Genomic DNA, 26,405 nt, shown 5'->3' on the forward strand with positions numbered 1-26,405 from the left:
CACCATTTGAATTGATGGCTGATTCTGTGCAGGTTCCAATGTGAGTATTAACACTTCTAACATGAAGAGTTTGGAATGCATTCCCTAGTCCAGGTGAGACCCTACAGGTGTCGTATACAAGTGAATTGACATTTGTCCCACTCTTTTGGAAATATCTCACCTGATATTTCTCAGGGTGGCGTTTGCTTTTTCCAGGCATTGTCCTGCTGCCTCATAATTTCCCGCTGGCCTCTTCCTGCTGACCTCTATTCACGACTTTCAGCTGGAGATGCAGCTTATAAAGGATATGTTGCTGTCATATGCATAATCAATCCCCTTTTTCAGACTCTGGCCTTTGAAATTATGTCAGCATTCCTATTGGACATTGCTACACTTATCCTATTTTACATAGTGGCATCAGAGCTTTGTAGCAGTTATCAGATTTATTTTTTTCCTCCTGACCTAAAAAAAGCCCCAGTGTCAGCGGTTGCTTTTTTCCATCATCAGGTATCACTGTGACTTGACAGATGCAGTAAAAATCCATGTTTCAAGCTTTGTGGTTCCACACGTTAATTCTTGCAAGATTCTTTGGAGGAGATTATTTATGTTCCTTTGCCCTCTCCAGCTTGAACCACTGAGCTCCCTGAATTTTCCTCCTTAACCTTCATTCCCATTAATTAATCAGTCTGCTGTCACCTCTGTATGCATTGTAGTCCTTACTGAGTAACAAGGAAAATACTCATGGAGGCTTATTTTGTGGCTGTGTTTAGATTTACTGAAATCTCTGATGCATTCCTACTTTTTTCCAGGTTATTTTTGTGCATCTATCTATATATACACATACAAAGATGAAAACATAAGAGTATATACATATGAATATCTATGCTTTTTTTTTTTTTTTTTTTTTTTTTTTTTTACTATTTGTTTTCAGACAACTTGACTCTTTCTTAGTTGTAACTGTGGATTTTTGTATCTTAATTGTAAAGTCCTCCTGCAGTACTGAGTTCACTCCTATTTTAAATTCATATTCTCATTCATTTTCATTATATTATCAAAAAGAAGGGAAAAAAATGTGTAAGACATCTTTAAAATCTGTGTTTTTATTATCTTTTTGTCCTGTTATGCTTAGAAATGTCTCTAGTGATGTTCCCTCCTGTTCAGTGAAGCATCCAGGAGTAATCAAGTTTGGGTTATTTACAGACTTAAAATAAGAAATGTGATTAAACTAAATCTACTGTGTATTTGCTGGGCTTGAGTTTTCAAAAGTCAGCTAAATTCCATATTCCATGACAGAGAAGGTGATGGGATTACAAATACACTGTAATTTGTCACAGGATTTTTATTCATGTGCTGACCTTCCACATGGCATCACTCTGCCCATCATTATTTTTCCTCTGCCTTTTCAGTCATTTTAATATATCAGTGATTAAATGAGTAATTAACAAGTTAGAATTTTTAATGCAATAAAACAAAAGTGGTAATTAAAATAAAAAGTGATCTTTAATGATAATTAAAGTGAGCTTAGTAGAGCACTGTAATGGCATCTGATTGATTTCTTGATTGCCTAATACAAATAATGATTTTCTGCATTGTCTTTGTTGTTCTTGGATATTATGGAGCAAATAGCTATTTCTGTAAGAGAAAGATTGAACTGTTTTATTGCAATGAAATTTGAAAAACATTTTTAGTCAATACAGCACAGAATCTGAGTAACAGCTACAATTCTGGTTTCTCATGTGGCAATTTCTATTTTTTTTTAGTTAGTTTTCCATTTGTGGTGTGAATTGTAAATTCCATTATTTTGTTTGCAATGAAATATAAAGTAATTACCACATCTCCTTTTTATCACAGATTCCCTGCAGCTTGGAGTACTGGGATGAGCTTCAGAAATCATTTGTTGCATTCCGGGAATTCAGTCTATCGGAAAGCAAAGTCTGTGAACTGCAGCTGCCCAACATCAGCCTTGTGAACGATCAGAAGGAGCTCATAGCCTCCGATCTTTGGAGGATCGTCCTGAACAGCAATCAGAACGTGGCAGATGACCAAAGGTAATTTTAAAGGAGGCAAATTTAAAAGAAAAACAGAAAACTAATGCTGCATTCTTAGGAGATCTTTTTAAAGAGGTTTAGGAAATAAGATACTGTTTTCATACATGGTAAGAGGAGCGAGTCTTAAAAGAGTTTCAAACCTTCACACAAGGTGGGGAGTATGTGTTAAAAGAGCTCTCTCTTAGATTTATTAACAGTCTGAAAGTATTATAATTTTCTGAATGCCATTGTTACTGAAAAGTAAAAAAAAAAAACAGGCTGTGTCCTGAAACCTCTTAGCTGCACAGGTTCATAAAATTGGGTAATTAACAGGAGACTGAGCCACAGTCCACTGTGTAACACAGTAGTGATCATTCTTCTTCCCACCGTATGTAAACGTTATGCACACCACTGTATGTAAATGTTAATGTCCTCAGTGCAAACCAATGACTAAGATAAGTCACTTTTCTATTAAATGTATTTTTGAAACAAAATTATGGTACTTCAAGAGTAATACATTTTTATTTACACAGCTTGCTTGCTGTGCCAACAGAAAAAAAATCTAATCCGAGTTCTAAAACTTTAGGGATCAATATTTCGTTATATTTACATCTGGAGGCTTTGTAGACATACAGTGACAGAAATTCACTGTTTGCATTCATTCCATTTTGATTAATAAGAGAACTTAGAAGAAATGAGTATAAGGTCCTTCATAAAAGGCTGTGGAATTGCTGTCAACGACCTTCTTAACATGAGTAGTTAGAGTGGAAAACCCTGCTGAATCATTTGTATTTGCCAATTGCTGTTGTCTGTGTATGGACACATGCTTGAGTGCAAGTGTTGTGTTCATATACATGTATGTGAAGCTACAGAATGCAGAGAAATCAAGAAATACAGATACGGCTAACAAAATCGATGAAGAAAATTAAACATCTGGTTTCTGTTAATAGTATCAGGTTGGAAATGATTTCTTGATGTTAATTGTGAAAGAATGCATTTTCATCATTGAGAAGTTAAGTGTTTTAGACAAGGTTAATTCCTCTGAATGTGGGACCTTGGCAGAATTGCCTTCCTGGTCAGCTTAACACCACAGAAATTTGAACTCAGTGGGAACTGAAAATTAAGTAGTGAAATTTAGAAGATTTTTTTCACCAAGGCATTTGACGCTGTAATCACGCTTATTGTTTTCTGCTCAGATAGGGTTCATCACCCTATCACCTATGTGATGTTCCATTCAGGGAGCTCTGATAAGCTAATGAGTAGTAATTATTAAGAAAGGTTCTTGGGTTCAAATGAAATACAAATAATTTTTTTTTTTAATGACGACAGCAGTTTGGACTGTGATTAACATGAGAAACATTTTAGAGCACAATATAAATTCACCTGCCCAGAAGGCCTAAACTCAGCAGGGAGTTTTCAGCAGGGAGGCCTGCTGGAGAATAGTGAATATCCTTGTTGCTGTCTGAGTTTTGAGATAAAATGGGGTAAAAATACTAAATGACCTTGAGGTACCAGAAGACTCCCAGGAGGACAGTTTCTCTGTCCACAGCAATGACACTGGAAGCTGTATGTTCTCCAGACTCTGTGTGATCACAAAGAACTAAAGCAGAAACCACATCTGACAGAACAGGATTTAAACTGAAGCAAACACAGCTCACTGAATAGGGAAAGCAGGAAGGAAAGAAGGCAGCAAAAAGCATGCAGCACACCACTGAAGCATTTGAACATCAATAAACAGAAGAGGGAACTTGTGGGAAGGTGCCTTGAACTACCAGCTCCTTAGGCACATGTATAGAGCAGATTCACTAGCTTGGGTATTTTTGGTGGCCTGATGAATTTATAATCATATTATGATTATAAATATGCTAACACCTAAATATGCTAACAGTAGAGTAGGAATCTAAGGATTCATATGGATCAGGATGAACTGCTTGTGGAAGCTAGGAACCTGTGGGATGCATGAAGCAAGCCTTCAATTTCAGTCAGAGAAATGAAAAGGTTGTGTTCACAGCTTCAGCAGCAGTTTTGGGTAGAAATTCAATCTCTCAATATATGAACTTCAAACAAGGCTGCACTGCAAGCTTCCTTAAGGATGGACTGATGTGTAAGAAGTAATCCTGATGAGTCTGAGTGAGCCTTCTCAGAGTAACTTAATGGGTGAGGAAAAGAGCAGTTGTTTCTCAGAGATGAAACTTTGACCTGTGGTGTTAGAGGCACACTATCTTTTTCTTGGAGTTAGAGCCAATAATGCCAGTTTCACATCGCTGACCTGGATTCACAACCACTGAAATACATGAAATTACGTCTAAATAAATGAATAAATTTATGGAAGAGTTAAGCCTCAAAGGACCAAGTCCAATAAAGAGAAATATGGTTTAGGAGATGGTGATAGATATCACAGAATTGCAAAGAAGGCCAGTCTTTCTAGACCCCTAGAAGGATAAAAAGTCCATGTTGACAGTAACTTTGCTGAAGCTATGACTCTGTCTTCATCATATGAACATATTGCTACGAGGATGTGATCAAGAATCCTAAAATTTATCCTCTATTCAATTTCACAAAAAAAATCCCAAACCTTTTTCTTTTTGAGAGAGACTGCCCTGTGTCCCAGTATACATCCAGTGTTAGGCTTCTTCCTAAAGCAAGCAAGTATGTTTAACATGAGATCTTAACATACTTGTGAGAACAACCATGAAGGCGAGTGCCAACTGTTAGACCAGGAAGCTTCAGGGCAGAGAGGTCTGCAACTGAGAGCAAGAAGCAAAGGCTGTATAAAAGTTGAATCTTGGTTTGCCTGTGTACTCATTATGATTTGATGTTAATTACATGCTATAGCTGTATGACTGTTCAGCCTGGAGAAGAGAAGGTTGCGGGGCGACCTCATTGCAGCCTTTCAATATCTGAAGGGAACTTACTCCCAGGAGGGGAGTAAACTCTTCATAAGGGCTGATAATAGCAGGACACGGGGAAATGGTTTTAAGTTAAAAGAGGGAAGATTTAGGTTGGATGTTAGGGGGAAGTTTTTTACTAGGAGGGTGGTTAGGTCCTGGAACAGGCTGCCCAGGGATGTTGTTGATGCCCCGTCCTTGGAGGTGTTCAAGACCAGGTTGGACGAGGCTCTGGGCAACCTGATCTAGTAAAGGTGTATGTTTGGTGGCCCTGCTAGGCAGGGGGGTTGGAACTACATGATCCTTGAGGTCCCCTCCAACCCAGGTCATTCTGTGATTCTGTGTGATTCTGTGTGACTGATCAGTAAATTTAATTGCTATTAATGGTGAAGTATAAAAATGCTTAGTCATCATTGAAGTTTATTTTTTTAGTTTGATCCTCAATTTTGGTCAGACTCTAACAGCTGCCATATGCACACAGCTGCTGCACAATGACAATATTTTTCCCTCAAATTCTGCAGAGTTTTTTTGTTCTAACCTTTACGATATGCTAATTATTAATACTAGAGAGTAGATCCTTGTGTTTTAAGTACTTCATTACTGATTCCTAACATCAGTCATAAAATATGAGATTTGTGTGTGACAGGAAAACAAGGTTTGTGAGAAGATGTGAATCCAACCGATATGTTGAGTAGTAGCTGACAGGCTAAGAAATATCAACCACAGTGAACATGGGAATGTGCAACAGTGTCATGATGCAAACGCTGTGGTATGCAAGCTCTTTCTGAGATTGATCAGGAAGTAATTAGAAGTATAAAAATCAAGGAGCTATGTGGCTAAGGACATAATACATATATGTATGTTGTTTATTTTTAAGAATATGGTAGACCATTCACTATTCAATAAATGGAGTTAAATGTACATTCATGGATGTTTATTCAATGAATGAATACATTTGAAAACGTAAGTGAAATAATTTACCATCCCCTTTGGGATTTAGTATAGTGTCTATGGAAAGAATCAATTATGGCATAAATGATGATTCATGGAAATCCTTAAAATAGAGAATTAAAAGGAAATTATCATGGAATAAATTGTTTTTATAGATTGTGTTGTCATTTTGCAGAGCTAGCAAGTTGTAATCATAATGGCTTATATTTAGGACTCTGTTTGGTTGATGAGACACAAAAGCCACTTCCCAGTTTGGTTGAGAATAGCTTATCGTTCTTTGTTTAAATGGGTTACATTACAAAATGTTTTATACATTTGTATAGTCTCTTTCTCTTCTTCTTCACAGTGGATATTTTCCCATGTTGTGGTTTCATCACAAATAACAGTTTGGGTTTTAAAATTCCACTCTTAAAATAGCAAGAATATAGCAGGTCATTGTTCTCAGTTGCCATATAGTTAGTTTGAACTGCTTTGCATGATGTAAAATTATCATACTTTTTAATATCTCATGACTTCAAACATAGCTATTTTCCATTTCTAAAACTGTGATACTTAAAGATAATAAAAATAAATTGATGTTATTAAAGTCAGATCAGTTTTATTTAGAATTTCCTCTACTTTTGCTGCACCCCTCCTACGGCACGCTGTGCCAAATGCAGCACATTTCCTTTTTTCCCCAACTGAACAAAGGTGGACTGTCCACAGTGCATTTTGTAGCTCTAGAACAGCCATGAGAATGTGAGATTTTCTCTGTTGTTATATCATTAGAAGCACGAATTTTGATTGCACAATCAGATCTACCTCTATGATATTAGTGCTCGTACTATAGTACATCCACACCAGAGAAACTGTGGGTGCCCCATCTTTAGAACTCCTCAAGACCAGGCTGGATGGGGCTTTGGGCAGGAGATTTGGATTGAGGTGTTTTTTTATGTCCCTTCCAACCCAAAGCATGCTTTGATTTTGTCCATTCTTTATGTCCTGCCACGACACTTTGATAACTAGCTTATCTTTATTTGAGTTCACTGCTACATATGTTACGTACTCAAATCTAATGCTGTATTTAATCTCATTTATGATATTAAAAGCCATACAAGGTAGTTATTGTAACACAAAATAAGTACTGATAAACTTACCCATGGGCTTCCACACATTTATGTGTGAAATGAGCATTTTGAGTACCTACATATTTATGTATAATGTTGCAGACACACAGGAATTATGAAGAATTTGGTCCTAAAATCATAAAACATGCTGATTTGAAAACTGCTCTCTGAATTTAAAATATCTTTAAAATGTTAATGGTAGTCTTGTCTCTAAATGGCACTTTATAAAAGCTAATTATTTTCTGGAAAAATAATAAACAGGCTGTAGTTAATCCTTTGTTCAGTTTATTTTATTTTCAGGTCTTAAATCAAGTCTATGCTTTTAAATGAAAACTCTAGTGCTAAATTGCATAGGGAATGAGAATGAGAAACATTAAGGATGGATTTGGCTTAAATTAGAAAGTTTATTTGTACTTCAGTGGTGTCTTAGCAACCTATAGAATTGTAATGTAGTTTTAGTTTCTCTCAAGGGGATGAAAGATAATGCTTGGAAATATTCATGGGGTCAGGAACACTACAAGGAAAAAAAAATCAGTGAGATGGCATTTAAATGTATAGTAAATATGTTGTAATAGGTGTTAGTAGAAGGCTCTGGGATGAGCGTATAACAGTCAGAGATTCTTTTTAAATGATAACTGTAGAATGAGAAGGGTAATGGAAAGAAAATTGACAGGGGCAGGGCTTAAGCATAAAGATAGTTATGTGGCTGTGAGTAGGTTTCCTTAAAATCAAAGGTAAAAAAAAACCTTATCTTGGCCAGATTAACTTTCAGATCATTTTCATAGCACTAATAATGGTGATATACTTTGTTAAACTTCTTTCATTTTTATTTTCTGTAAATATGCTTCATTTCAGTGATCCATGTGTTGAGTCAGTAAATTGGAAGTTCACTGTGATGCAAGAAGCATTGTTGGATTGTAGTCTTGCCTATCATGATCTCCTAGGGAAAAAAAATACATAAACTGACATTAGCAGTTAATTATGAAACAGAATGATGACATTGGCTATGTCAGAAAACCAGCATGGCACATGTACAAGACCTACTGTAAAGTGATAAAATCCTGCATATGCTGAACCACCTCTTTGTTATCTGCCTTCCACAGCTCAGAAAGTGAATCTGGCTCACAAAGTGCATGCGATCAGCTTGTAACTCCTACTGCATTAGCAGCCTGTACTAGAGTTGACTCCTGTTTTACCCCTTGGTTTGTGCCATCACTTAGTGTGTTGATCCAATTTTCTTTCTTGGAAGTCCACCTCTGCCATCATCTTGATCAACTAGGCACAGGTATGTACTCCTTCATGCAGAACAACCAGAGTAATTAAAGCATATAGTTCATATGTACTGCTTAATCATCACTTTGCTCTCTGTAGTCCCCATTTCCCATTCTTGAAATAAATTATCACCAACAGCTATCCGACTTCAGGGTAAAACTCATGATTTCTGTTCTGTGCACTGAGCAAATACATTTCATAAGCAGTGCGGCTGGCTGATCGGCCCCCTTCCTCCCTCAGGAATGGGTAACTGTAGAAGCAGTCCAGTTTTCTTAGTCTGATTAGTAGCAGCAGGTGCCACTTCATTTTTGAGCCATCTTACTGGACGAATTTGATCTTCTAAATTTTCCAGTATATTAACAGTACTATTAAAATAACTGAAGACTTTGCAACCCCCTTAGTAAGAATTCCTTGGAAGAGCTCTGAGAACTGCAGATTTAACTGTTATTTCAATTATGATCACTTTTGGATCTACATCTGTTTTTGTTCAGTGCACTCTGTCATTGCCTTAATGGCAAATACATTCCTAGAGATCTTTAGATTATTGTCCGATTTTCAAATGCCAGAAATGCTTTCCATGGAAGATGAGCAAATATCTTAGATAATTTTGACAGGACCAGCTTTGTTTAGGAATCATTTTTTGGTTTTTTTTTTGCTACTACTATTATCAAATCATACTGAACCTGACTCTCAACATCTAGCAAGTAATTACTTGTCTATCGGCTACCTCTATCAGTACATAATCTTCCTCACTATTGCACTCTGTTTCCAGATGTCCGTTCTTTAAAATTGCATATGCTGGAAAAAGCAAAAAATCGGATTAAAATCAAACCCAGCTGTTTCTTTCTTTCTTTTTTTTTTTTTTTTCCCCAGCAGCAACTGAATTTATGCTGATGGTGCTGTTGCTGTTGTTATAGCACCTAAAGACCTTGAGATTTGAGGCTCTGCTATGCTGTTATACACGAAGGAAGCACGACGCTTATTGTATCCATTACACTTTTATAGTATAATTGGGCTTGATCCTGGAAAGTGATGAGTGTTTTGGTTCCAAATCTGTAGAGCATTTGAGTATATGCTAATTTTAAGCATATGAGTTGTTCTAGCAATATAAATAATAGCATCAATGGAAATACTCGCATACTTAATGTTACAAAGCAGAGTACGTGCTTTGCAGTGTCTGCTGCCACAGCGCTCAGCACTTTGCCAGACTGAGACTGCAGTGAACACAATGAAATCTTTTTAATGATATATTTCTCATACTTCAGTCTCAGGATGCTGTTTTGTTTAACTTTTAGTATTATGGGTTAATACGTTGCATCTCAGTATGTTTGTGCTCTTAATCACTCTATAGTTGCTCCGAAGACATTTTTCATTGTGGAGCCCATTAGCCTGCACAATCACATTGCAACAAATGTTATATTGCTGATTTTTATTGTATTCATAATGAGCTATGTATGGAACTTCATGTGCATCTGCCATAGCTAATATTGTCTTTGCTGCGAATAGGTGACAATTCGATGTATTGCGTGATTTGCAGGTAAAAGAGTTTGGCTGGTGGATCTCTAGCATGAGACAATTTTAATTTACAATTCCTGTTTTTCACAGCTACTATTAATTGTAGTACTATTTTAAGTCTAAAAAATGGTGTGAACAGGATTCTTTTCGGATTTCAATAATGCCTGCACTCTTCACTTGTTTTCATCATATGTACATGCCATTAAAAATAATTTGCAAAACCATACATGATGTGGCAGTAGGGATGTTCTACTGAAGTCTTGTTTGTTCTTTTGCCTTTCAGCACCACCAAAGTTTCTTCAGCCATTTTTATCTGATAAGAATATGCCATCTGAGCTAGAATACATGATAATTTCCTTTGATGAGCCCCATGTTTATCTTCGTCAGTGGAGTGATGAGTCAGTGTTCCAGGAGCTCCAATTTTCCACACAAGCTGACTGTAAACTTCTGGAATGCCGAAATGTGACTATGCAGAGTGTTGTAAAGCCTTTCAAAATCTGGGGGCAGATTGCTATTTCTGGTGGCACAGGAGGAAGGCTGTTGGACTGCACAATAATGGTGGACCCCATTTTGATCCTTTTTGGCCAATATGCAATTCATTCTCTAAATACAGCAATTCAAGCTTGGCAGCAGGTATGCAAATCCAATAGAGTGAAAATATATATAGATATATATTAGCTAATGTGATCAATTTAATTGCAAATGAGGATACCAACTGAATTCATTTAAAGAAGTTCAAGATACAAAATCTTTAATTTATACTCAGTGTTTCATGGTAGCAGTGAAAATTAGTAGGCACGGATTGCTAAATGTAGCCCAAACAGCTTGAGTTTTGGTGAAATTGCATGGATTTGTATCAAACTAATCAGAATCTTGGTCTTGAAATGTGTAGCATTCTGTTAATATATGAAAAGGTGAGTGGTGCAAGTAAGCACAGCTCACTTTTAAGTGGTAGAGCATATTGTTTCCAGCTACTACTTCTATCCATATTGAAGTTCAGCACTAGTTTCACATTACATTCTCTACAAGCAGCATTAATGGCTGAAGCCCGTCCCAGCATAAAGAACCTTGCTTCTGCAATGACCCCTTGAAGGCCTGTAATTCCCTTATTCCACTATAGCCTTGAAATCAAATCATTCTCTTCATCCTGCTTGAAGACCTATGTGGAGCCTGGGAATTAATTACCTATCATGGCACTACAATAACAAAGCCCCCAAAAAAGGATAAAACATCTGTTTTATATCAAAAAATTCTTTTTTAAGGGCATTCCATGGTTTTCTTGTTGCAAAAGGACATTCATAAAACAAGATCTAGTGTGATTTAAATCTTTACAGCTGGCTCAAATATCAATGTGAACAAAAATCTTTGTAGCTCCAATTTCTGTTTTTTGTCATATTTTGAACAATGCTTTTAATAAAAAACAAACATAGAAAGTAGAAAAGGGTCCTTGGTAGGCTATTTAAAGCCAAAATATAACTGACTTAGAACCAGTCCCTCATCTAAGACATGTGTGGCAACTACTGCAAAATGGCCTTCAGAAAGGTCAGTTTCCTCTTTGGATGGGAAAAAAAGGTCTCTCAGACATAGTTATACATATAAATAAAATATGGTGCATAAATATTTAAATGTTTTAAACCACATCACAGTGTGAATGAGCGACTGACTACTCTGTGCCTTGAAGGAATATTCAGAGTTGAAAAAAAATGGAATTGTATATTTGATTAAGTAAAGCCATATGTCGCATAGTATATTGCTGACAGGTACATTCTATGAATAGTTGGTACTGATTTATACACGGATTTGGCAATGTTAACATGAGCCACAGGAGGATATACTTCTGTAATTGTTGCTGTAATTTTCTCGTTTCCTCTCACGTCAAGGGTACTTGCCACCATGTTCTGATGTGGTGGGTATCGAGCCCTGAGTATTTGAGATTAAAAACTCGCACTGCTTTGAAATTAGGGAACAGTTAACACACAAGTGGGTTCAAAATGGCTTGTTAAATTAATTGTTACCAAGACGTTTTGTATGTGGCTCTGCCTCCAGGTTGGTGCATAGGGGAGCTCTGCCTAGGGAAGGAATGAATTTTGCAACGATAAGCATAGTTTCATGTCTGCTGTTCACACAAAATACGATACAAATGCTGCCAGCTAGAAACTAGGAATTTAATCAGCAGGAAGGGTTATTTGAATTCTCCACATATTTTTTGCTGGATTAATATCAGAAACAAGTGATGCTGTAGTCAGTGGACAGGCAGATGAAGCATGAAACAATTTGGCCCTGCACCTTAAGGTCAAGAGTTCGAGATTAACAGAAGCCTCTGTCAATGTCTTTGTTTCCTAGATATGGACTAATTTTTCTTTAAGTAATGAATATTTTGAAAGTAGATTAAGCCTAAAAAACACCAGACATAAAACTCACTTATGTTTCTAAGTCACATGCTGAAAATCTGAGAGGATTAGCACTTTTTAAAAACAGTTTCCCTTTTTGACATATTTCACTTGAATCTCTATTTAAATACGAGCCATACCAGGCTAATGCATGCCAAAGGCAATAGCCATGTAACAGTTTTATCAATCAAGTAATTGGGTGGGGAAGTTGAAGGTTGTTATTGGTTGGTTTTATTATTTTAATAGCCAAGTGAAATAGAAAATGCATGTCTCTGTCAACATACAGTGTGGGGTTTGTTTGTTGTTGTTTTTTTTCATTCACTCCCCTTGTTTGGGACTTCAAGCCTTCACAAATGGTTTTACGGCATTAGTGCTTTATGATATCTGGAGACGCGGGGTCAGCTGAGAAAACAGCTCCCCAGGTATGGCGCAAAGCGAGTATTCCTGAGGAAAAACTATTCCTTTGTGGTCTCCCAGTGTAAATGTTTTCCTAAACCCCTCCGAAGTTGTAAAAGCTCCTGTTTTAAACCTGCTGCTTTCAACCACTAGGACTTCTTTTCCTTGAGATCTGCGTGGTCCTTAACCTTTCTGTTAGCAGTTGCATAAGTTTTCTTAACGAGCTGGGATCCATCAAAATGACACCTGTGATCAAGGAGTTTCCTTGTCTTTCCACCACAAGCACAAAGAGTAAAGGAAGCCGGTAGAGAAAACTTGCACGTAGCTTCAGTGTACAGTTCTAGCTGAGAATGAAGTTACACTGAAGTTTAAAGAATAGGAAGAAAAATGTTTTTTTTCTCTCAGAGGAACTTTGGAATAAGAAATTGCTGGAGGCCTTGTGTCCTTTAAAAAACAGTGGGAAATACAGGAGAGAGAGAGAGCATGTGTGCTTGTGCAAGTCTTCGGTAGCTTGTGAAGCACACAGAGAAAATAACTTTGTGCACATAAAGAGGCCTAGGCTTTTATGGTTTGTTTCCAGATCCAGAAACACTTTGAAATAGCTGTGAGCTGAGACGTGAGCAGAAAGCCCCAAGACAGGCAAAGCCTGGTGGCTAGTATTGTGGGGGGTGTTTTTCCTCTCACCAAGTAGAATTCACAAAATATTTGAAAGCCCAATAAATGAGAGACACTTTCCAGGCCTCTCAGAGAGAAAAGAACAGCTGAAAAATGATCTAAAGAGGGGCAGGAAATTATCCCCTAGGTACTGACCCTAATCTTTATCTGATTCAAGCTGTAGATCTTTTGCTGATTCTTTTGATTTGCAGTTTTAATTCAGGGAGGGCTTTTTTTTTTTCTTAATTCAGACGTAGGTGTTTTCAGCTCCTGGTGTCGTCATTCCACCCTTCATCATCACTGCCACGAAAATGGCTCAGTTCTGTTTATTTTTATTACATCTGGTTTCTTTACATTCCCTTTTATCAATCAATATTCCTTCATTCTGTTCTTTTTCTGATGTTTTTTTTGTTGTTGTTTTGTTGGGGTTTTTTTGTCCTTTTCTGCCCACCCTAGAAGTTTCTACTGCCAGACTTCAGCAGCAACTTTGGGGTGCAGTTTTTTATGACGGATGCATCAGGGACTGAAAAGCATGGGTGGTACTCTGCCAGAGGAAAATCTCCCTCGTTTACTGCAAGGAAAATAAGAGTTACCTAGAGCCCAGCCTGCATAACACATTGCTGTTGCACTGAGCTAAGGGATCCCCAAGTTTCCTTGCTAATCCTTTAGTCAGCTGTTAATATCAAGACTTGAAACATCATCAGCTGCCTCTTAAGCCTTGCACCACAGAGCAACTCCCTGTTTTGCAAAACTTGGTGTTTCCTTGGTTAAAACTCTGGGACTGTTACAAAATGGAGCTTGAAATATCTCTGTTACTGATTCTGAGACATGTTGCTGTTAAAAGCTGTGGATTCTAGTAGCAAGTATCACATTTAAGGCTAATGATGCAGTCATTCATCAGCACCAAAAAGTACACAAATGTACTAATAATTCCTGGTGTGACCGTATTCCCCCAGTACAAGTGAGGAGTTCTATGCATGCCAAAAGCTCAAGACGGAAAATTAAGGTTACTATATATATTCCCTCTTCACTTTAAAAACTGCAAGAACCTACAGTATGTGCTAACTTGGTTTCACAGTTACATTCAGGTAAAAGAAAAGTTTGTCATCTTATTTTTTTTCTGTGCATAATCAGTGAGAAAAATCTATTAGAGTAAAGCAGTTTTCTTAAATTCCCTAGGGTTGCATCTAGGTTTGACTATAACAACATGCTGAGCCCTATGGATAGTAAATCCTCCCTTTTTAAAAGAACATTTTGCAAAGCTGTAACAGGAAAATATATTTGTGGTAGACTTATGGGTATGTGGGTATGGCAGCTTGACAGTAAAAAGACATAGATCCACCACTAGAAAATGCCAAAATAAACTGTGCATTCTGAAGTGGCACTGTAAATGTCAGCCTTTAGCATGCTTCAGTCTGCTACTGCATATGATACAGACGTAAGCTCTGTAATGAGTTTTACTGCTTTGAAAAAGTGGGATTTTGAATATGTTCTGCTAATTGTTTTTTCCACAGGAGATACCTGATCTTATGCAGAATTCTCGAGGTTTGGAGAAAATCTTTAATCTATATACTCTAATGCTCAGATACACCAGACTGAATATTTTTCAGCACAGATGTTCACAGCTGACTGTTTTGATATTTGGTCACAAAAGGAATCACTACCTGTGCATAGACATGCACTTTAGATTCTTCTGATGTTAGTAACATCACTGAGTGTGCATTCAAGGATGTTAAATTAGACATACTTTGCACATTCACTTTTTGGAAAACCTCTTCAATGTATATCACATGTATATCACCCAGCAATGTGCTGTGAGCAACGTATCAAACTGTTTTTCATGAATAACTATGGATCCATGGGGATCTATCAGGAAATATTTTTCTCTTTCTATTTTGATCTCTGAATTTCTGCAGGCTTTCAGCCACGTTGTTATCAAAGAACCAGAGACCCACATGATCATAGACAGAGGAGGTGCTAGCTTCATTATGTCTTTTTAAAAGGTCCACTGAGAGAGCAAGGGGGGGAGATAGAATCAGCTCTCAACGACCACAGAGATCTCATAAGTTAGGGAAAACGTCACAGGAAGTAAGGATGAGAAGAGAGCAGCTGGGCTGTATTGTGGGGAGAAGGGAACCAACCAATAATAAAGCATTGTCAAAAGTGTGTGCAAGGAGAGATGGGTCAAGGAGAGGTAATGAAAAGCACAAGAACATGAATTCTTTATGCTATATCCATTAGATTGCATGAAGACTGTCCAAATATTGCTTTCTTACAGTAGTTATTATGGTTGCTAGATAGTTGCTTATAAGTGTGAGGTGCCAGCACAGTAGTGACCAGGTCAGAAGTACACAAGAGATGATATCCAACTGAGATCATATTATGACTACCACATGGATTGTCTCAACAGATTGAACAAGCATCCAGATGAAAAGTGGAAAGAGAGAGATGGAAGGATGCTGTAGGTAGGAGAAAGATTGTTGTGAAATATAAGATACTTTTAAAACTTGTGATACATTTTGATTTTTCATATTGGACTATCAAATATATTGGACTATGAATGTATCTTCAAACTAACCTTGTGGAGCTGTGAAAATACTCTCCCCGTAGATCCTGGTATTTATTTATTTTTCTACGCATTGCAATATCTGGAGGGAGAATCTTCTCCTGACCCACAGCAGCATCTCAAGGAAAGAAGGCAGCTGGGGCAGAGGCAGTGCAGCTCCTGGCCTGAGAGAGGAACTGCCAAACACAGAGAAACCTCTTTAAAGTCTATCTATAGTCTCCACATCAGCCTGTAGTGTCTCTCTGCCCTCTGTGACACACCTCTTCCCATCAAGATTAATTTCGTAGAAATCTTGATCATGTTTGGAAATTTTACTTTTAAATGTTAAAGATTTGCATTACAAACAAATGAAGTTAAATGTGTTCTTTCATACATTTCGTCAAACCGAGCACTAGATTAGCTGAGGGTAGAATACTCTGAGACCAAAGCTAATGGCAAGAGATCATGAAGTATTTCTGTGTTGTAGCAGTCACCACTGGGCAGACAGCTGCCAAATGTCTCGCTATATATCTGATGCTTATTGGCTTTCAAATTCTTTTCCTTTCAGAACCAATGCCCCGAGGCAGAGGAGTTGGTCTTCAGCCATTTTGTGATCTGTAATGACACACAGGAGACGCTGCGATTTGGCCAGGTGGATACCGATGAAAATATTTTGCTGGCTAGTCTCCACAGTCACCAGTACAGCTGGCGCTCTCACAAGTCCCCACAGGTATGTCACAAACAGCCCTGCAAATGCAGCAATTGCTAAAGCTGACTGCTGGCTTTAGGCATTGATTTTCTGCAAGGTCTCAACATCTGAAATGCTCCAGTTCCTCCAGGAGCCACACACTGTGGCTGCATCAGAAGGAAAAGGTAAACAAAGAGTGAGGAAAGCCAGAAGGGGTGGATCTGCATGTGCACAACAGCCTTCTGCAGTACTGAGAGTTTGTGGAAGCTGGAGCTTCTGAAAAAAAGCAAAAGAAGATTGCTTGCCAGGTTTTTATAACTAAGTGATCAGTGTCTGTTTTTTGTGATGTACATTAGAGATTTGGGGAATTTTTTTAATGAATTGTTTTTACCAGAAGCATCTGTTCACTGAAATTGTTTGCAGAACAGGGTCAAACTGGACAGATCTCCCAGCTCAGCATGTGTTTGCATTAGAGAAGATTTGAAATCATCAGAAATGTCCCACTTACATAGTTTAAATAAAGCAGTATCTGCTTTTTTTTTTTTTTTTTTTTAGGATAAACACTGAAACCAAAACAAAATAATTTTAAATTATCAGTACTTTGATGAAACCAACTTGAAGATATTCATGGGGCAGCAAAACCATTTCTTCTCTCTTTTTACTTTACCCATCTACTGCTGAGTGGCACACAAGAGACCTGTGCCACTTCTTCCTGCTGAGCAGTAGTGCTGCACTGAAGAGTTACTGATCCTTTTACAGAATCTAGAAGTGTAGTGGCTCTGGGTTCCCAGCTCCTGTAGAGCGTTGGGAAGAAGCTGCCCTAACACATCAAAAAGAAGGTGCAGTTTGTATGTTAATTCTAAACAGGAGTTGTGCCCACTTCCACTGTCGACGAGTTTCAAGTTTCACTGGGAAACAGAGATGACAAACTTACTGTGGTTTTCGTTCATATGTCAGTGGATCTGCAGAACTACTGAATTTTACATGAACGCTGTAATCCATGCAAAGGAAACTCAGCCAGAGTAAACAGTTGCAGTTAACACTTAAGGCGTACATAGAATTGAAGGCAGACTAATAATGGGCCATTTCAACCCCACTGACAGGGGATTTCCTATTAACTCAGTGTGCCTTCAGAGATTTGTTGGGAAACTGGAGCTCTGTTCATTTCTTGTCAACCCAAATGGGTGACTGTGCTCTGCTCTGGCGTGGGTCAGAGGGAGAGGCAGGATCCCCCTTCACCAGCTGACAGTACTCACTGGCATTTGGGTTACAACTGACAGAGCTGCTTGCAGTCAGGTAAAGGAGAAGGAACAACAGGGCTTGTCTTAGAAAGCCAGCAAAATGCGATCCGTTTTTTATAACCAATCATCAATTGCTCTTGTAGCAAAAAATAGTTAAACTTCTAATAAACGCGTGGAAAGAGAAGAAAATTCTTATAGCAATTATAAATAAAAACAGAACTCAGTAAGACTTTCCACTTAATTTTTCTTATCCGTTTCCTGGCTAAGATTGTCCAGGCTGGGGGAATCTTATTTTGATCATCATTCTTATTCTACTAGTGGTATGCTTCTGATGATAGTGGATTCGAGTAATGATGTACTTCATTATGATAGTGCAACCTGGAGAATTTTGGAAAGGTTGATTATCTGAAAGTGAAAAGTAGAAGAGTAAAACTGTAGCATGTTACTAATGCTTTATGTCACTTGCAGCCCAGCTGCCAACGACCACAGCACTGCGTATTTTATTAGCCATCCAATAAAACATTGATGTTCAGCTTATCCTTTGGGGCACAGACTTGAGCGTGTGAAACATTGAGTTTTCATGACTACTATGCAAGTTTCATATTAAATAAAATGAAAGGTGAAAAAGTCCAGAAGAAAACCAAGTCACACACTAGGGCATGGATAAAGTGACAGAAAGAACCTAAGATTCATTTTTCAAATATTCACTCTTCCTTTTGAGACACAGTGATGCCAAAGGGCTTTCCCATTCCCTTTTGCTCTGATCAGATTCAGATTCACTGAAGAACTGGGCTGATAAACAATCATGAGTGTCATGTTGGATTCCCATGTCCCAGGAGATGATGAGGCCAACAGCCTACTCCTGACTTAACCACGTTGCTGGCCAGCACTCTCTTCCAGTAGGGGGGCTCTGCCCCGCTTGTCCCAGCCCTTGGAATATTTTCAAGAGTATTACTGCTCTTTTAACGTTTTTCAACGGCCATCACTTGCTGGGAAATTTAGAGACTAAAAAATAGCACCGAGGTAATCCCACTGAAAATATATGGAAGCATATGTTTTCCACACGCTGTGAGATAGAAGCAAATTTTCTTTACAAAGGTTAGAGAATCTTGGCATCCATCTGTAAGCTTTGTTCATTTGGTTAATGTTAAATCTGAATTGCTGTAAATATAGCATGCTTCCAAGGGGCAGTTCATCTAAACAGCCTAAACAGCACAATCATTTTAGGTCATACAAAATAGGTTTGTTTAAAGATTATTACAAATGTTGTCATGTGCAAATTTCTTAATGATTAATACAAATCCGTGAAATGAAAACAACTCCTCAATTAAGACATCAGATTGTACCCATTATGCTGTGGCACTTTTCTAATTGTTTCCATCTATCAGTGTTATTACCCAAAGGTCAGAATAATGCCCAAGCATGGACAAACCCTACCAGTGTCATATTCGTGGAATGCTAGATGACTTCATAGTTATGAAATTATTTCATTTCTCATGATAATTCCCAACTTGCCAAGTTAGTGAATTTTAAGAACTCTGAGAGCAGATTGTAAGATAAATGTGAAATAATCCATACTTCTGGAGTCAGGGACTTCCCTCCAGGCATTAGTTCATACTTGACTTACTTGACTTACACTTGGGGATAAAATGAGTTAGGACAAGGTCTTAGATACCACATTCTCTTACTGGGAAAGAAAACCAACTTGCACAACTTTGACTGGCTCATGTTTCTTGTTACACAGGCACTAAGAAGCAGCGGTTGCCATGAAATACTTTATTTAACCTCTGCAAAATGTTTTTTTAGTATGGCAAGGCACTTTAGTTAGATGAAAATAAATAGTTTTAAAAGGATTGTATTTCTTTTACACTCACATCAATAAAATTCTCAATTTTTCTTTTGCTAATTAAGCATAGTGAGAGATGCAGTAATTACCCATTTGAATTATTTAACATAATTATGTGTTACCTGCAATACATTATTTTTGTAGTAGCTGATAGTTTTATAGTGCTTCACTTGTACTTGAAATCAATATTACTGAAGTTACAATAGGCTATAATTTACAATTATTCAATTTTCTAATGTTCAGAAAACATTTATAGCACAGCAAGGATTTGGTTTGATCGATTATTGGTGCTGTCCTTCTAATTGTCTAGCTTATGCTTAAGCTCCTTCTTTTATTTGGTTTTTCCCAGCCCGGTTTGTCTGAATTTCAGCAAACCTAACCTTTCCCTTTTAACTTTCACTCCAATTCCTGCAAGTCTCACTAGTTTGGCTAATATTTCAGTAATAAGTCTGAGGGCCAGCGCTCTTTCTTTTGCTCTGTTCCATCTCCCATGTTTTCCTCAGATTTCATGAGTTTTTGACCCTCCTCGGGGAGAAGACACCCCCAGTATATAGTCCTTTTCAGAGCTGGGTTAAGTCCAAAACTGATGATATTTGAAGCTTTAGGCAATTCCAGCAAAAGTTGCCAGACCTCGTGAGTTCCTGTTGCAGATTTTAATGAAAGTTAGAGGTCTGTGAGATATCATTAAAAAGGAAGAGAAGCTACATCACTCCTGTGCTCCACAGACACCGCTGGCCTCTCCGTTATTTTTGGATCCAGTCTGTGCTCCTTATCTTGATCTTCAAGTTGCTTTGTGGGATGGGCCCCAGTTGTGTCAAAAGTCATGTTTGTCTCCAAGACAGCTGTGTTTTTTAGGAGAACTGGAGCACATGATACATAGGGTGAAACTCTGAAGTTAGAAGAGATCAGATCTTCCTAGCAATTTACTCAGGGTTAAGGAATTCTGTCTTGCAAGACAGTAGGCAGTCCCAGAGTCCCATCAGGGATCACAGCAAATGTAAAAACCAACCATTCTTATGAGAGTCCCCCGAATGTGTTCTACAGAGGTTGTTTGCTTGCAAATAAACAGCAAAAATCTCTGTAATGCCTCTTTTTGCTCAGTTGTTCACTTTCTCGCTCCCAGCATTGTAACAACAGTCTGTTCTCCCTTTACACTGTCCTTAATTTGAAGCAGCAGGTGCTACAGGTAAAAGTCACTTTGTATTTTGATTTGAGCAGTGGCTTCAGTGAGAATGTGACCACGTTATTGATTATAAGCTGCATACATTTATTTCTTATCAAGGTTTGGTAAGTTTCCTGAAAGAAATCTGTGCCACTTTAATTGCTGCTTAGGTAGAATTTAAGAGAAAAGATCTCTGTAATTTGCTTTGCAATTTCTGAATGTACACCTAGAAACTCTTGAAAAGGTATTAGGAGTTGTTACTTTAGTAATGCCTTCACTGGAACACTAGAATCCATTTAAAATGTTTCTTCCCTTGTTTTAAATAGCTGGCCTGCAAAGCATGACTTCTGCTGGAATGTTCTGAGCAGTCTTGAAGGCAGTTGTAGATTGGGAAATAGCTTTAAGAACCTCCTCCTCTTTCTCCTATGAAAAAAAAAAAAACCCATGAAGCCAAATTTTCATTTGTTGCATCTCCAGCAAGATAATAATTCATCGTTATTTATTTCCAAGTGACCATTTTTCCAGGTATTGGGCTATATCCTGTAAAGTGTAAGATGATATACAGTACTCTGTGGGTTCAGCTTAGAAGCTGTGACTTACACATTGGTTATTATGAGGATTTTTTCCTGTTTTATTGTTTAGGGATGTTACAGATGCTGTGCACAACCTTTTGTACTTAACATAATCCTCCCCAGGTTATTTGCAGAACAACATCAGGCAAAAAAAAAAAAGAAAAAGAAAAAGAAAGAAGTTTTATGTTATTTTACACTGTTTCAGTAGTGAGAAATGTGTTGTTGCTTTCCTTTGGGATTTTGCATTCAAAATCAGTGGTTAGACTATATTATGTATAACTTACTTTCTAGATGATATCTGAGGCAGATAGAGATTAATGTTGTCCATGAGACACATGAATCCTTATAATTTGGTTACCGTTCTTTAACCAAAAGACAATTCCATAGTGTTTAGAGCTAGTTGGTTTCTGTGGGGTTCAGGCCTTCTTTGCAGGTTGCTGAGATTCACAGTACCTTCGGGAAACCCCAAGGGTCAGAGTTTATCTGCTGAGTATGACCTTGTATCTGCTGGCCAGGACAGGAGTGATGGAAATTGCTTTCCTCCATCTCCTGTTTTGTCCTTTTGTCTTTCAAGGCCTGGTAGCGTAGACAAGATCAGATCTCCCATGTCCCATGAGAAAATCAAGCCAAAATGAAATTCAGTGACTGCTGCAGTTGACAATATGCAGAATGAACATTGCATTTGCTGTTTTCCCAAATATTATTTGTTAGTACTATTGCTAATTCTTGTCAAGTGCCACATTGTACTGTGTCCTAAAAACAAACAAAAAATACCAGTCATCCTTCACTCTTAGTTTTTCAATTAAAAATTGCTTTAGCTTCAAATCTTACCATTTAGCTCCCATTTCTAGGTCTCCATTTTCCTCCTTGCTCCTGCATCATCCCATTTTACTGTCTCACATTTCTTAAATAACCGCTTGCTTCCATGCCACCAACCAGGTCCTCGCCTAATTCCTTCAGGTTCCTCAGAGTTTACATCAATGTCTCTTTTTCTCCCCAGAAAGCATTTTCTAGTTTCACCTGGAAAGAAGATACCATTTAACTGAAGTGAACCTACGTTACAAGCAAAATAGAAATACATTTGTATCTAAGCATTTTGAGGACATTTTGAGATTTAAAATACTTATACAGCTGGAAAATGCTGCCTTTTCTGGACAGAGTCCATTCTTAGTCTCATTTTTAATCCCCATTTTAGTCTCCGTGCCCTGTCATATGACACTTAGCTTTATTTACTCAGATCATATCCTTCATCCACACATCTAGCTGAAAACCTAAGCAAATTTTGAGAGGTGTGTAGAAACATTCTTTGAGGAACTATGGTAAAAATGCAGATTTTCAAACCCTTCCAGTAGGAACAGCTTCATCTTAGTCTGCCTCCCTGAAGGCCACTTCTTTCCCTTTCAAGACAGAAATCTATAATGGCTCAGATTTTGAAAGAAATCTCCAAAACAGCAAAGTCTAGTCAAAACAAAAAGCTCTGCAGGTATGTTTCCCAACAGCAAATGGGGCTGCAAATGAATATGTGTAAAAACGATAGTCTGCTTTAAATTCTCTCTAAACTTCAGATTGCTGTTTGTCACTGGATTATGTTTGTTAGAATGTTGTTGAAGTTCACTGAATATTTTCTGTTCCTTTTTGCAATGAGTTCTCTTTTCTCCTAATGTATATACCATACTTTGTTTTAGTCGTTAAACTTCTTTATAAGCACAGTTTCTAAGAAATACTTAGCATTTAAAGCTTGATAAATGAAAGGGGTTATATGGCAATTGCCTTCAATCTGTATATTAGGTCAGGTTTTTAACATTAGAACTCCATCTAATACCATCTAATATGACGTCTGCTAACATAATGTTTGCACTTGATTACTTAATTTTCTAAAATTACTTCGATTTTTGCTTCCTGCCATATATCTCTATATCACTTAGTGTCATTTGCTAATCACTTCTAGCCGTGCTTTCCAGAAATCTCTCATTTGAGTAACTGGTTCACCAGGAGATCTCCTTTGTGTTCTCATGGAATGCAGTTTCTTTGCTCAATAGGAAACTTATGCAATTCTGATATTATTATGTCATTAAATAGCTTACGGAGGTTGTTCCCTGCTGTGCGTAGTATTTACTAGTATACAATATTTAGAAAATATTGTATATTCTCAACATAAAGTAATATCTCTTTTTTATTTTTCCTTCTGAACCATGAAATTAAATGCACACTAATTGTTGTGCTACGAAGAAAATGAGTAAAGGCATCATCTGTGAGCTAATGAGCACTCAGTGAAAGCTGACAGGGTGTTTCTTGGGAACGTTCAGCTCATGAGCAAAGCTGTTTATGCAGGGTGGGAGACATCCTAATGTTGGAGCTACATGCAATTACTAAGCATCAATTATGGCATTTGTGTGACATCTATCTTTGGAGCACGCTATATTTTGCGTGCCTTCTTAGTACCTCTTCTCATTTCTTGGCTGTCATTTCCTGCTACCAGTCTCTCCAAAGCAAACAGTTCCCTTGTTTCTCTTAGTGTTCAGATGTGATGAGATTTATTCCCAGCTGCCTCTGTAAGAAACTGAACTGATTCCAGCCACTGCAGTTGTACTTCATTGTTTTTGTTTTTCTTTTCTGTAACTAATACTTAAGTATCAAAGCAATGTGTTTGTTTACGAGTTGGAGTGTCCTAGTGCACAATTCCCTCAACATCTTCTTGAATATAAGGAAGTGCCCACGCACAAGCATACCCAAGCGCGTGCCCATGCACACACTGGCACACACACTGGCCTTTGTGCTTCCAGCATCAAGCTAATTTGAATCTAAATGCAACAGTCATCACTCCTAACAAATTCAAAAGCCACCCACTGAATAGATGTTTTTGTTCTGTGTGTAACTTGTGCAGAGGATACCGCAAATTGCAAACAGGCTACTGAGTTGTAATATCTTTGAAAGTTGTTGCTGTGGTTGTTTCTTAAAACAATGAAAAGAACAACATCCAGACATTCACAAAGTCCGACTGGCCAGATCTACGGACAGTGCTATCTGTCTTTGGAAACAAATCATGGGAGAACATAATATTTACAAGTCTCATTTCTTGCTAGTGTAAATAATCAAACCTGGGCCTGATCCTGTTCCCAATTACTTAAATTAATTAATGACAGATGGCCAAAATCAGTCTGAAATTCAACCCTCAAGAAAGAACTCCCACAAGGCCTTTATGTAACCGTTTTGAAGGGCTTAAGTGATGCTTAGACTCTATGCTGGCCCTCTGCAAAGACTAAATTTTACCCAGAATTCCTATTGCTTTGATCGCTTATATATAGCTCACATTCTTAAGTTTGCACAGCCACAAAAGATCTATGCAGAGCTAAATAGCCAGATCTTCAGCTGGCGTAAATTTATGTAACTTCATTGACCTACATGGAACAGTACCAATTTTCACTACTCTGGCTTAAAGAATCTCCATGGGATAGAGGTAAGTGCGTATGGTGGGTAAGTGGATGAAAGGCTCTTCAAATGATGAAAGACTGTATTGCTCTGGAAGTGATTTAGTTAAACTGGAAAAAAGCCACTCCTTTTCCGGAATAAATCACACAGGGAGTATAATTATGCAGTAAAATTTCTTCTCATGCAGTCAAGCTTGAACTTACCACCACATTTGTATAAGAAATGAAATGTTTCCCATCTCTCAGTGATATGCTACATTCTTATACGTTTAACACGTATGTAGGTCTGAGCTCTACATGTGTACATACAAAAAGATTTGTATTCTTCTACTGAGGTGAACGGTGCTTGTAATATTCTCTCTTGCCCAGAAGGCCAAAAAAATGAGCTGCACTCCATATTGCATTCCTGCTAATGCGGAGATAGGATTTCTAGGATAATTTCAAATACAGTAAAGAAAATCTCTTATTTCCTGTTTTATCCTCTGTAGTCTACCTAACATATGTTGAACTGTTGTGTGCTTGATTTTTTCCATCCATAAACACAGAGTTAAAGCAGGTAATTTACAGAAACGCATGATGCAGAGCCATCTTACTTACTGTGTTGTCCATTCTTCTGTTCCTGTCTAAAGTCCTAGAATGTGCAAATGATTCAATGAACTGGTGTGCTCAGTATGGCTGAGTTTTAAAAACAAGGATATTTCCCTGTCATGGGAATTCCTGTCTTACTGCAAGGCTGGCTAGTGTTGAAGTAGCAATTGTTTTCTTTCCAGCTGTTGCACATCTGTATTGAAGGCTGGGGAAACTGGCGGTGGTCTGAGCCATTCAGTGTGGACAATGCAGGGACCTTTATCCGTACCATTCAGTACAAAGGCCGCACGGCTTCACTTATTATCAAGGTTCAGCAGCTCAGTGGAGTACAAAAACAAGTGAGTATTCGATCCTGTTTGGAAAAAAATAATCTGAGTAATTTAAACCATTGTTTATTCATGAATAAACCTTATTATTCCCTTCCTAACGAGACCTGCAAAAAAGCAAGTATAACAGTATGCTGGGTACACTTAAGGAGTTTTTACAACTCTTCTGTGAGAACTCATTATGGTATGGATCTTGGCATATAAAAACTGTTAGCACCACATATTTCACATGTTTCAGTAAACTTCCTTTTGAAAATTCTGACATTGGTAACTTCCACAATTTGTTGGATTTGTTAAGGTCTTGAGTTGAAGTAATTCACTTTGTTAAGAAACTTGTTCTTTTATTCTAGAATGTAATTCAGGCCTTTGTTTTATTAAAAGAGAATGAAGTAAGAAATTTGAAAATGGGTTGCTGCACTGTAACTTTTCACATCATATCTTTCTATAGGGATTTGTAATAGTGCTGCAGTCATTCTGTCTGCACTGGCAAGAGAGAGAGCATGGGGTGGGCACAACATGAATATGGCAGAGTGCCTCACGTTGCACAACAGAAATACAGCTGATCAGTCAAGAGCCATGCTGAGAGTTTGCTGGTTTGTAATTGTTGTGCAAGGCCTTATTAGTGAAAAGCAAATGATGGTTGTAATAGAGATATACATGGAATGCTTTTCCTTTGTACAGCTTAGAAAAAGACAGGTGTACGTTCTGTGAGAAATAATTCATGTGTTATAGACAGCAGCAATTATAAGCTTTGAGACAGCCACCATTAATGATCTGGATCTCTGCACGTCCCACTGTCCTGTGTCTGTAAAAACCTTATGTCTGAAGTAT

The 26,405-nt window shown here is 37.8% G+C and overlaps 1 protein-coding gene across 8 annotated transcripts in view; it reads left to right on the plus strand.

Moving 5' to 3' along the window:
• Window positions 1–26,405, plus strand: part of VPS13B (vacuolar protein sorting 13 homolog B) — a 410,907-nt gene that overhangs the window by 347,357 nt on the left and 37,145 nt on the right. For all 8 annotated transcript variants that reach the window (XM_090137834.1, XM_031591056.2, XM_090137833.1 and 5 more), the window contains 5 exons: window positions 1,831–2,027; window positions 8,055–8,236; window positions 10,022–10,371; window positions 16,292–16,453; window positions 25,431–25,586. In XM_090137834.1, coding sequence (XP_089993960.1) covers window positions 1,831–2,027; window positions 8,055–8,236; window positions 10,022–10,371; window positions 16,292–16,453; window positions 25,431–25,586 — 1,047 coding nt within the window. The remainder of the gene's footprint in view (window positions 1–1,830; window positions 2,028–8,054; window positions 8,237–10,021; window positions 10,372–16,291; window positions 16,454–25,430; window positions 25,587–26,405) is intronic.

The sequence above is a fragment of the Phasianus colchicus genome, chromosome 3 (genome assembly GCF_987193195.1).
Source record: "Phasianus colchicus chromosome 3, bPhaCol1.hap1.1, whole genome shotgun sequence".
Taxonomy (NCBI): Eukaryota; Metazoa; Chordata; class Aves; order Galliformes; family Phasianidae; genus Phasianus; species Phasianus colchicus.